Here is a 12,185-nt window from a genome sequence, read left to right as displayed (position 1 = left end):
CATTTTTTTTGCAAACCCAAAACATACCCCAAACCCAAGCAAGATATCCGAGCAAAATATATGTAGTTTTTTAGTAGGTTTTTATTTTGGGATTATTACATATTTCCCCATTCTAAGCTTTCTTATTACATATTTCCCCAAATGAAAAAAAAAAAAAACAATTACTTATTTCCCCTCCCTAATCCATATATGTTACATAGTTCCCCTTTTCATTAAAAACTCTTATAAAATAACTATATTACCCTTAATGAACTATCAAATTAATATTTATATATTTCCCATTTATAATATCATCAATCAATTATATATCTCCCCAATTCATGTAGTATTTTGCCAAATAGCCCCTTACTCGGATGATTGGGCTTTTGTTGGTTGATAAACGGCAATTATGGATGAATATTGTTGATATTATCACAGCTAGAAATAGTTTATGGGTAGTGGGAGGGGATTTTAACTCAGTTCGGTATGAGGATGAAAGGCGAAATTCCAACTTTAATGCGGCAGCGGCTAGAGAGTTCAACTTTAACGCGGGGTTACATGAATTTATGCTCAGGGGGCGCAAGTTTACTTTTTCGGTAGGTAATAAATTAAGCCGAATTGATAGATTATTCGTTTGTTGGGATTTTTTTGTAGATGGGCGTCTGCTGAATACAGAGTTTTGCCAAAAGGTCGGCCCGATCATTGTCCGGTCAACCTCAAGACATTTTCAGGTAACTTCGGGCCAAAACCATTTCGGTTTTTCAACTCTTGGTTACAAAGGGACGATTTCGAGGGGGTGGTGTTGAAGGCAAATAATGAATTTCGTGGACATGGTTCTCCTGATGTGGTGTTATTACAAAAGCTCAAATGGTTTCGAAAATACATCACAGAGTGGAAGGAAATTATTAAACAAAAAGATCTTGAGGAAGAATTGATTTTAAATAATGAGGTTGAAGATCTTGATATAATTCGCGAACAAAGGGATTTGAATGAAGAGGAAGAATGGGTTTGGGAGGAGAGTCGAAGACGAATTAGAGAAATAGAAGAGTTCAAATATAAAGATCTGCAACAGAAATCTAGATGTAAATGGGCAACAGATGGGGATGATAACACACGGTATTTTCATGGTCTCATTAACAAAAGAAAGGCGTCAAACAGTATTCCAGGGTTGATGGTTAATGGGAATTGGGAGACGAAGGCGTCTAAAATTAAAAAAAGAAGTTTTTCAATTTTTCAAGAAGAAGTTCGTTGTGGAAATGAAAGTTAGACCTAAACTCATAGGTCATGAGTTGAAACAATTGTCTGACGATGAAGCGACGTTGGTGGTTGCACCTTTTTCAGAGACAGACAGAAGTCAAGGAGGCGGTATTTGGTTGTGGTAATGATAAGGCACCGGGACCGGACAGATTTAATTTTATGTTCATAAAGAGGTTTTGGAACATTCTTTCAGCAGATTTTATGAATATTATGAATGAGTTTTATGAAACTGGGTCCGTAAGCCGAGGTGTTGGCTCTTCATTTATAACTTTAATTCCTAAAAATTCGGCCCCTTCAGGATTAGGAGATTATAGGCCAATAACTCTAATTGGGGTGATTAGCAAGGTGATTTCTAAGATCTTAGCGAATAGGCTCCGAAAGGTTATGGGGAATATCACTTAGAAACACAATTTGCTTTCTTGAGTGGTAGATTTATTTTAGACGGGCCGATGATGATTAATGAGATATTGGCTTGGGCGAGGCAGATGGGCAAGGAGATGTTTATTTTTAAAATTGATTTTGAAAAAGCATATGATAATGTGCATTGGGGGTTTTTATTAGATATGCTTCGTCATTTGGGGTTCCCGATTCGATGGTGTCACACCCTGGCTTTGCGGAAGCGTGGTTAATTTGGTGTGACTTCTTAATACCATAGCTTAATCATAACAAGCTATATGAATTAAAAATGTGCAAGATCATCCATTAAAATAAAGATATCAAAACATTGTTTTAACGGGTTAACACCCACCAACCATAAACTTGTCTAAACATTACAAATGCAAACATAACGTAAACATGATTCAAGGACTGTGACTTGTCCAGGAAAGAGTCACATTCCCCGAACCCTGGATGACCCTGGTGACTTATGCAGCGGAAAACATGCCATACCGTGCCAGATCTTTAATTCCCTGAAATACATGTAAGTTGAAAAATCAACAATAATGTTGAGCGAGTTCATGCGAAAGTGAGTAAATAAACCTTTGTATTTATCAAAACCCTGGTATGTAGCAAATAATGAAAAAGAGATCACCAATGGTTTGCAAGTCCATTGATATGTGTGAAGTGCAAGTAGGAAGACTCAAACCTAGCGGATTTCGCGTCGGGCACAAAGTCACCCCGAGGTCCGTTATGCTGGACCTGGAGTTGGGCTCGCTACACCCAGATAGATCTACCGCTTACGTCCCTCGGTCCTACAATGAGGATTAATGGCCTCCAGTTTCCGCCTACCCACTCACATGATCTAAGTAATAACCCTCCTTACGCTAACCATACCATGTATCAAGTATTCATAATCATAGTAACATGTATTTCACCCCCGCAGTTTATAAAACTGAAAAGAGTTAAGAGAAAAGGGGGACATGAACTCACAGTCAGTGCGTCGCTATACCAAGTACTCCAAATATCCAACAGTTGTGCAACGACCTACATGTGCTAATTCTATTAGACGGATGGCCGTGCTTCAGCTTTATAGTTTACATTTTTGGGGAAACAGTTAGACAACCGTTCCTTGTATGTACTTGGTAATTTAATTTCCTTCCCAAGGATGGGGGATTTAATACATGTGTATTTGTATCATCTTATTAAGTCCCACTTAATATATTTTTACTTCTTATTCCAAAATATAAATATTTTTCTCAAAAATATCATATTTTCTCTTCTCATATTACTTTCCAAAATAACACGTTGACAAAGTGCGCGTTTATGAATATTTCCGCATAATGCGTAAGTTACGTTTTAACGATTAAGTGGTAATAGTAATTACCGTTGTAACTTATATGTTTGTCGTATAAGCGTTTGTATTATTTTGGGTTCGTCAACGTTTGTAAATATTATTTTTACTCTAAAAATAATATTCATACATTTTCACAAAATAATCATAAACAGCGTGGTGAAAAAAAAATATATTTATCGAATAAATGTTTATCACGTTTAGTTTTGTGAAAATCCCACCTCCGATTATTTAATAAATAAAGTCATGAAATATATTTGAAAATATGTCAAAAGTAGTCTAACACTTGTAAATAATTCTAACTGTTAGATTTTAGAAAAATTTCGCCAGAGTTTCCCCTGTAACTGGAGGTGGCCACGCTTTCAAGCGTATCATTTTCTTTTACAAAATCACTTCAACACTTCTTTAAATCAACCAATCAATTTCCAATACATCAAACAAATTTTTAACACATCAAACTTACCGATTAGTATGTAAAATCGCATTATTACATGAACTTGTAGTTTTATGAAAAACTATAGTGTAGATCTCGTTATATTTGGTGGATCTATATATAAATTAGTTTAGCCTTGTAAAAACCCCGTTTTTAGAACAAATCATTCTTTACAACTTCCCGTCATCTTTCCCAAAGGTTGTTATTTTGTCGAAAGCTTCTTATTTCACAAGTGTTTACACACTTGTGGTTTGTAAAATCACATTTGTTAGTTTGTCATCCAACTTATATAAAACATGATTTTCTCGACACTTGGTTCTACGAATATACCACTTGTACATACGTAGATCCGCTAGTTTTAAACATCATTTTACTAGTAATTATACTTTTACACAAGTTCATGTTTCTCGTGTGGTGGAGTTTCACCTTTTAACCCGCGTACCGATAGAAACAAGCTTATGTCAAGATCTATGATCTTAACAAAGTCGGGTTAAACGATGATAAGAGCCACCACAACGTAGATCGGGCCTCAATAATCAACATATTCGAATACTACAACTTTTACACATGTTATGAGCTTTTAACCAACAAAATTCAAGTTTTAGTAGACTTTAGAGATTCAAAACGCATGTTTCCGACTTTTAATCATTATAACTCATATTAACCACTTTAGATACGTTCGAGAGTGAGTTTTAAACATTATACCTCTAGCTCGGGGCTAGGGAAGAATCTAGTCGAAAATGTGGTGGATAAAAGCTAAGAAACGAGGTCCTTCCACTTCCGCTTGCTTCAAGCTTCCTAATATGAAACCCGTAAGCCTTGTATGTGCTTGAAATGGAGAGATCAAGGCCGAAAAATGGATGGGTGGAAGAGGGATGCTTGGCCGTGAGTTTGGAGAGGGGAGGGAGAGAGAGGTTTTGGTGATAGGTGGTGTGATAATCTCATGGGTTAAGTGAAGGTATTTATAGACAAAAATCTTGTTCATCGTCCAACGGATTTTGTGTCATCTAGATATTAAACATAAAGCATTATACTAATCAAAAGTTGTACTCCTTGGTTCCTCTAGTTGGCCGATCCCATTAGGGGGGGGGGGGGTATCTAGTTCGTTTCCAATGGTTTAGTTAGTGTTTAGTTTAGTTAAGTAGGTTAACTTTAGGGATTAACCCCGTTAGTTGCATGATGCGTTATATTGCGAGTGTTAGGGTAATCAGGGACCCTAACTGGCTCAGAAAAAGTCTAATAATATTTCTGGCAATATTTTTATGTTCCGGGTATAGTCCGGTTGTTCGGTTGGATAATAATCCGTTAAAGTGCTTAAGTAATCTTTTAAGCGTCGTAAGTAATATTTTTTTAGCGACACAATTTATTCTGCAAAGTGTCAGGAATATTTCCTCATGTTTTGGCACTTTATTAGTTAGCTAGAAGCTAGTATGTTAATAAAAGTGCTGTGTCTTGTGCTTAGAGTACGTTTTAGGCACATCCAATCTCTGTTTCTTATTCCTAGAGACGCAGTTCCACAACCCTTGTATCCCTACACACACTATGGGTGTAGTAAAATATTTCTGGCTCATACAGGCCTTTAGAGGCAGTGTCTACCTGATGCTGGCTATATCAGCATGTTCAATAGGTTATCCGTTCAAATGCTACTGTGCTTTTGTGCATCATGTTTGTCACTAGGGTTCAGTAAATAAATAATGTAGTGACGGAAATCAAAGTATGATGCAGATATGTACAGGTATCAACAGTCAAGTAGCAGTTTATCAGTAATCTCAGTTAAGCACAGTAATTAAGCAGCAATTAATAGTTAATTAAGTCGTACGGATACCTGGTTTAGTGAGGGTTGTCACAGATGGTGTTTATGGGTGGAGGGTATCTTGATGTCGGCGAGGTCGTCAGTGCTTGTTAATGGAGCTCTTACATTTGAGTTTGACTGCAAGAAAGGAATTCGACAAGGTGATCCGTTATCGCCTTTCTTGTTTGTCATTGTCATGGAGGCGTTCTCTAGCTTGTTCAGGAAAGCTAAAGACATTGGGGGTTTTTGATGGTATTCGGCTTCCTAGTGGTGGCCCCGAGGTAAATCATTTTTTATATGCAGATGATGCCATGATCCTAGGAGAATGGTCGATTTATAATTTCAACAATCTGAAGAGAATGTTGCGATTATTTCATATATGCTCGGGACTTCGAATTAATATTCATAAATCCATCTTATATGGTATGGGGGTGGGGTTGGATGTTACTCAAACGATGGCTGCGGGTATGGGTTGCAAGGCGGGTAATATCCCTTTTGTATATTTAGGCATAAAAGTTGGCGCCAATATGAACTGAGTTCTTAGTTGGCAACTGGTTAAGGAGGTTTTCCAGGCGCGGTTATCCAGATCGAAATCACAAGTTCTCTCAATTGGTGGAAGACTAACTCTAATCCGTTCAGTTTTAGAAAGTCTTCCCACTTATTATTTTTCCCTCTATAAAGCACCGAAAAAATTATCAATGATTTAGAGGCGATGATGAAGAAGTTCTTGTGGGGGGGGGAGGGGGTAGTGACGGGGATAAATAATTACATTGGGTTGGATGGGATAAGGTCACGGTGGCAAAAGGTAAAGGCGGTCTGGGTGTTAATAGGCTAGAAAATTCGAATCAAGCTCTTGTGTTAAAATGACTGTGGAGGTATAAGAGCGAGAGCAATGCTTTATGGAAAAAGGTTATAGATGCGGTCCACTCATCGGCTCGCAATTGGGATCTTTATCCGGTTCAAACAAGGTACAAAGGGGGTTGGTATAATATTGTGAAATGGGGAAAGCAATCGAAGGTGGCTGATGTCGGCTTTAATAGCCTTATTAGAGCTATATTGGAAATGGTGATTTGATTCGATTTTGGATGTATCCTTGGTTATGCGGGCAACCATTAAAGGTGCGTTTTCCTTATATTTATAGACTTGAAACTGACAAACATTGTAAGGTGTCGGATCGGGTATTGAAGGCGGGAGGCGCTAGGAGTTTTGGGTGGAAATGGCGGCACGATCCGACATCTTTAGAAGAAACTTTGGAATTGACGGATTGTATTAATATGCTTACGACTGTGAAGCTTTCTGAAAAGAAAGATTCATGGTCGTGGCATGGTACCGGCTCAGAGTTCACAGTGGCAAATGTAAAAGATTGGATTACTTCGACAGACATATCAGTTACGACGACTCAATTTGATTGGTGTAAGTGGTTACCTTTAAAATGCAATGTTTTTATGTGGAGAGCGATGCTTGAAAGACTACCGACCAAAGCAACTTTGATTAAGAGGAACATCCAAGTGGAGAATAATTTGTGCATCTTTTGTGAAGATAGTGAGGAGACTGCAGAGCACATTTTTACAGGTTGCATGCTTTCAACTTTACTGTAGCAGTTTATAGCAAAGTGGTGCAGGTTTCCGGTTCTATATATTTGCGACTTAAAGGATCTCACGGGTCTTTATAATAACATGAGACTCAATGCGTCGACAAAGAATATGGTTCAAGGTTTGATGATTATAGGGTGTTGGAGAATATGGAAGGCTCGGAATGATTGCATATTTAATAACAAGAGTACAAAAATTGCGGAGATCATTTCGGATGTGAAGACGTACGGCTTTTTATGGTACAAACATAGGAATAGAAATAGAACATGTACTTGGGAAGAATGGTGTAAATGTGACATAATGTAAGCTTTTTGGGCCGTTTGATCTCCGCCTTGAGAATCAATCGTGTCATTTCTTTTTGAGTTAATTACTGTTTTCGTCCCTATGGTTTGTTAAAAATCACTATTTCAGTCCATTAGTTTAAAAATTGTGATTTCAGTCCCTGTGGTTTCACTTTCGTAACCATTTCAGTCCTTGTGGTTTCACTTTTGTAACCATTTCAATCCATTATTCTGTTAAGTACAGGGACTGAAATGGTTACGAGGTGGACTGAAATGGTTACGAAAATGAAACCATAGGGACTGAAATCACAATTTTTAAACTAATGGACTCAAATAGTGATTTTTGACAAACTACAGGGACGAAAACAGTAATTAACTCTTTCTTTTTAATGAAGTTTAATTTTCAAAAAAAAAAAAACCATAAATATCAAGTAGGTAAGACAACGTATGTTAGAACCGATGTTTGCAAGTAATTCACACCTTAAAAAAAATGATAAAAACACATGCTTTCTGCCATTTGATAGTTAGGTTGAAGCTTCAACTCCATTTCCCTGCCGGAGACGATGATGAGTCGCACAACTTTCATCAAATTCAGAGGTACCAATTCTCTACTCACACAGCTTCCCTTCACTCCAATGTTTCCTCTTTGATTCATAAAATTACCAACTTGAATGATGCCTTGAACCTGTTTGATGAAATGTCACACACACGCCCTTTGCCCTCTGTTGTTCACTTCACTCAATTGTTGAATGCCGTTACCAAAATGAAACATTTTTCTTCTTCTCTTTACCTTTTCAACCAAATGTGTTCCCTTGGTGTCCCTGTTAATGAATATTCTATGAGCATTGCAATCAAGTGTTGCTGTCAGCTGCATCGCACCAAAGACGGCTTTGCACTCCTCGGAAGCTGCTTTAGGCGAGCTATTCCACCCAATGTGTACATATTTAGTACACTCATTGACTGACTCGTCCTAGAAGATAGGATTCTTGAAGCAGAGATGTTATTCAAGAAGCTCACCAATCAAAAACTTTGTGAACCTAATGTGGTTATGTACAACACAATGATTAAAGGCCTTTGCAAGTTCAGTAATAACGTTACAGCAGTTGCTTTGCTCAGGCTAATGGAACAAAAAAACTGCAAGCCTGATATTTTTACATATAACACCATCATTGATAGTCTTTGCAAGGATAAACTGATTGATGATGCTTTCAAGCTCTTTAAAGAAATGGTATGTAACAAAAGCATTCTACCAGATGTCATCACCTACACCTCTTTAATATGTGGTCTTTGTAAGTTTGGTCATTGGGATGAGGCCTCAAAGATGCTAAAACAAATGGAGCATGAGAACATTTCTCCAGATGTGCAAACCTTTAATGTATTAGTTGATGCTTTTTGCAAGGAAGGTAAAGTAGAGGAAGCTGAGGCTGTTATCAACATCATGATTGAGAGAGGTGAGGTTCCAAACATAGTGACATACAACTCACTTGTTGATGGTTACTGTCTTCGAGGTGAAATGATCAAAGCAAGGGAGATTTTTGATTCCATTACACTTAGAGGCCTCGTTCCTGGTATTGTTACTTACAGTAGTTTATTGAATGGGTATTGCAAAAATCTGAACATAGAAAAGGCCATGCAAATGTTACGTGAAATGACTGGAAAAGGTTTACAGCCCAATGTGGTCACTTACAGCACCATGATACAAGGATTGTTCAAGGTTGGGCGTTGTGTAGATGCACGCAAACTCTTTGATGAGATGTATGCACAAGGCCAAAATTCAAACGAATGCACCTATCGAATAGTTTTAGAGGGCCTTTGCAGCAATCGTCAAGTAGAAGAGGCTCTCTCATTGTTTCATTCGATGGGTGATAGCAAGCTTAATTCCGATATTGTTGTGTACAATATCCTCATTGATGGTGCAGGAAAATGTGGGAAAGTGGATATTGCGAGGGTTCTTTTCCAAGGTCTAATTGACAAAGGCTTGCAACTTAATGTTCGTACATATAACGTGATGATCAGTGGTTTTTGTCGGGAAGGTCAGTTGGGGGAAGCAAAATTATTGTTTCTTAAAATGGACGAGAGTGGATGCCCCCGAGATAATGTTACTTACCGTGTTTTTCTCCAAGGATGTCTAAAGAACAAGCACTATGATGATGTAAAGATGCTTTTAAAGGAAATGGATGGAAGAGGTTACTTACTTGATGCTTCGACTTTATCGTTATTTATAGATCATATCGCAGCTGGTTTACTAGATAGGAGTATGCTAAAGTTGTTTGGTAAGCTTGTGCCAAAAGAATTAATGGACGATACTAGCTTGTGCGACTGGGAGTGAAACTGAAATAGTAATTGTGGGATGACATGTGGTCTTCATGTGTTTGTTCATTAGACATTTTCAATATAACGAATTCACAAGGATTACGCATTTGTTTTTGTTGTAGTTTAACGATGTTTTGCTCGTTTCATGAATACCAGCTGTAACTTGTTCTTTGTGTTTTATCTTTTGCACCCTGAGACATGATATTTCACATTTTATCGACTTGATGTGGTAGTTCGAGTTTAACATCTACACCGTGTCTGTCATTGTTTTCCTTTTCTGAAATCAGCCCTGTATTAGCAATCAACTCAAGTTAATTTCCTTGTCAAGTTTCACAATTGATATTGTATGACAATTCAGATGGTAATATCTTCTTTGTGTTTTACTTTTTGCTTCTTGAGACATGATGCTTCACTTTTTTTTTTGGCTTTATATGCCGGTTCCATTTTTATATATAGAGTAAAGTGTCATTTTGGTCCATGTGGTTTGGATAGTTTTGCCAGTATAGTCTAAAGGTTTCATTTATAGCTTGTGGGTCCAAATACTTTTCACCATTGCCATTTTGGTCAAACTAACTTAACCCCGTCCATGAACTCGGTTAAGTGAGGTACAATTTTGTCTTTTTCTATTATTTATAATAATTCATTTATTAAGCCCTCCATTTTAACCCATTTTCTTCAACCTATCACATGTATCACGTACAATACTTGATAATCGCAGACCGTTAAGCAGCAGCAGACAATCAGCGGACACTCCACTCCGGCGAGATAGGACAGACACTTCACTCCGGCGATCTATCAAAGGTGAGAATCTGGCCGGAGTTAGCCGGAACAGGAAGGTACTTCGATTTCCGTTCACTTTTAAATCCTGCATCAATAGATTTTACTGAAACATGAAATTAGATTATGACAAATTAAGTAGCACCCTATCTTACTCAACCTGCTCATGTGTCAAAAGGAGACTCTGTTGTAGCAGCATTCCCTTCTAATGAAACTAATATTAGTTATGGAATTGATTTTTTGTAGGTAATTATATTTGTTCACATCGTTTGTTTTGTTTTGTTTTGTTTTGTTTAGATACATATATACAAACATATTCAAAGATTGCTATGTTTGAGATACACACATTCAACTGTATACAGTAAAAATGTTATATTCATCACATAAGGTCTTCTAAGAGGAGTCCATGGTCACATAGGTTGAAGATAATGGGTTAAAAGGAGAGGGTTTAATAAATGAACTATTATTATTCCATATATAAATAAGAAACAACTTTGTTCATATCTTCATATCTTGGTTGTACCATGAGCTTAGGGAGTTTTTCAAAAAAAAACTTTGATTTTTCACTTTTAACCCAAGAATTTTCATATTTTGTATTTTAACCCCTTTTAATTTTTTACTTTTAATCCAAACTTTTCCATCTTTTATAATTTAACACAACACTTTATTATTTACAACTTTGGACACCCATACTTTTTTATCTTTCGCAAGTTTTACGTTTCGTTCTAAATTTTGCAAGTTAACACGTCGTAGCGTGTATGTGAGGTTCAACGTTTTTTGCTCTATTTTTTCATATTTGACAGGCCCGTCGCAACGTGTCCATTTTTCCCTTTTTGACAAGTTTGCCGCAACAGGCGGGTCCTAGATCAACTAAGTTATTATTTTCTACGTTTTCCATTTCTGGTTAATTTCTTCGCATTAACACACTGTAACGTGTGTGCGTGGTTCAACGATTTTAAATATGCTTTTCGTTCAGTGTAATTTTTCCCATTTTATCTATTTTATTTTTGCGATGTTGAGAGTCGATGCCGTTGTGGCATTGGTGCTACTTGGCACTGTTTTACAAACGATTTTAACCTATTAATTTTTTTACTAATATTTTGTTTCGGTTTACCCCTATACTTCCTTTACTTAAAAACTATTTTTTACGTGCATATTTTATGTACGGGTAGGTATAAATATGATTTGTTCTACATTTTGACGTAAACTTTTTTTATAGACGAGTCAGGTCAAATTCAATACGTTTTCGTTTAAAGAAACTATTTTTACGTGCATATTTTTATGTACGTTTTGGTATAAATTCAAGTTGTTCTACGTTTCGACGTAAACTTTTTTGGGAAATGATACAGGTCAAATATAATATTTTTCGTGTTTATTTTATGTATGTTTCGTAAAGTTTGTTTCGAACCGAGTGGAGTCAAATTATGGTTTCTTTTTCTCCCTTTTTTACGAAAGCTCTAATTAATCCCTTTCGATTACATGTGCAGATTTTCCTTCATACCCGTTACGTTTTCTATGTATGAGTTGGGTCACATATAATACATTATGATTGTTCGATATGAATTTGATTTACTTTACGTTTGATCAAATCACAATGCTTATACACGTTACATTGAGTTCAACTAGATACGTCGAAATGTGTGTTTTCATATGGTTAATGCATCATATAACATTTGGACCAATTCATTCGATGTTTATGATGTACACGCACCGCAACACGGGCGGGTCTTAATCCTAGTTATAAATAAAAGAAAAGGACAATATTTTACCTGACTTAACGGAGTTCTTGGATGGGGTTAAGTCAGTTGGACCACAATGGCAATGGTGAAAAGTTTTTGGACCCACAGGCTATAAATGAAACATTTGGACTATACTGGCAAAACTGGCCAAACCATAGGGACCAAAATGGCACTTTACTCTTATATATATCAACAATGTGAATATCATAGTTAGTTCATAGATTTTCTTTTCTAAAAGCAGCACTGTATTAGCAATCAACCCTTGATTATTCAAAATATTTAGGAATGTTATC

At 36.7% G+C, this 12,185-nt stretch overlaps 2 protein-coding genes across 2 annotated transcripts; both read left to right on the top strand.

Moving 5' to 3' along the window:
- The first annotated feature begins 353 nt into the window (after positions 1–353).
- LOC110932600 lies at positions 354–1,246 on the top strand. Its single transcript, XM_022175925.1, has 2 exons — positions 354–532; positions 634–1,246. Exons 1-2 carry the CDS (start codon positions 354–356, stop codon positions 1,244–1,246), a joined length of 792 nt encoding a protein of 263 aa, XP_022031617.1.
- Positions 1,247–7,839: 6,593 nt separating this feature from the next.
- On the top strand, positions 7,840–9,392 carry LOC110932601 (pentatricopeptide repeat-containing protein At3g22470, mitochondrial). The gene has a single exon (XM_022175926.2). It carries the CDS (start codon positions 8,061–8,063, stop codon positions 9,390–9,392), a length of 1,332 nt encoding a protein of 443 aa, XP_022031618.1. The 5' UTR covers positions 7,840–8,060.
- The last annotated feature ends 2,793 nt before the right edge of the window (positions 9,393–12,185 follow it).

This window comes from Helianthus annuus, chromosome 3 (genome assembly GCF_002127325.2).
Source record: "Helianthus annuus cultivar XRQ/B chromosome 3, HanXRQr2.0-SUNRISE, whole genome shotgun sequence".
NCBI lineage: Eukaryota > Viridiplantae > Streptophyta > Magnoliopsida > Asterales > Asteraceae > Helianthus > Helianthus annuus.
The sequence above is the reverse complement of the archived record's forward strand: the minus strand, read 5'-3'. Positions and strand labels throughout refer to the sequence as shown.

What these genes read in the sequence shown, in the direction of transcription:
- LOC110932600 (XM_022175925.1), top strand. Translation starts at nt 354, where the DNA reads ATGATTGGGCTTTTGTTGGTTGATAAACGGCAATTATGGATGAATATT. An exon ending in GAGTTCAACTTTAACGCGGG is followed by an intron (nt 533 to 633) that starts GTTACATGAATT and finishes ATTTTTTTGTAG; the next exon opens with ATGGGCGTCTGCTGAATACA.
- LOC110932601 (XM_022175926.2), top strand. Translation starts at nt 8,061, where the DNA reads ATGTTATTCAAGAAGCTCACCAATCAAAAACTTTGTGAACCTAATGTG.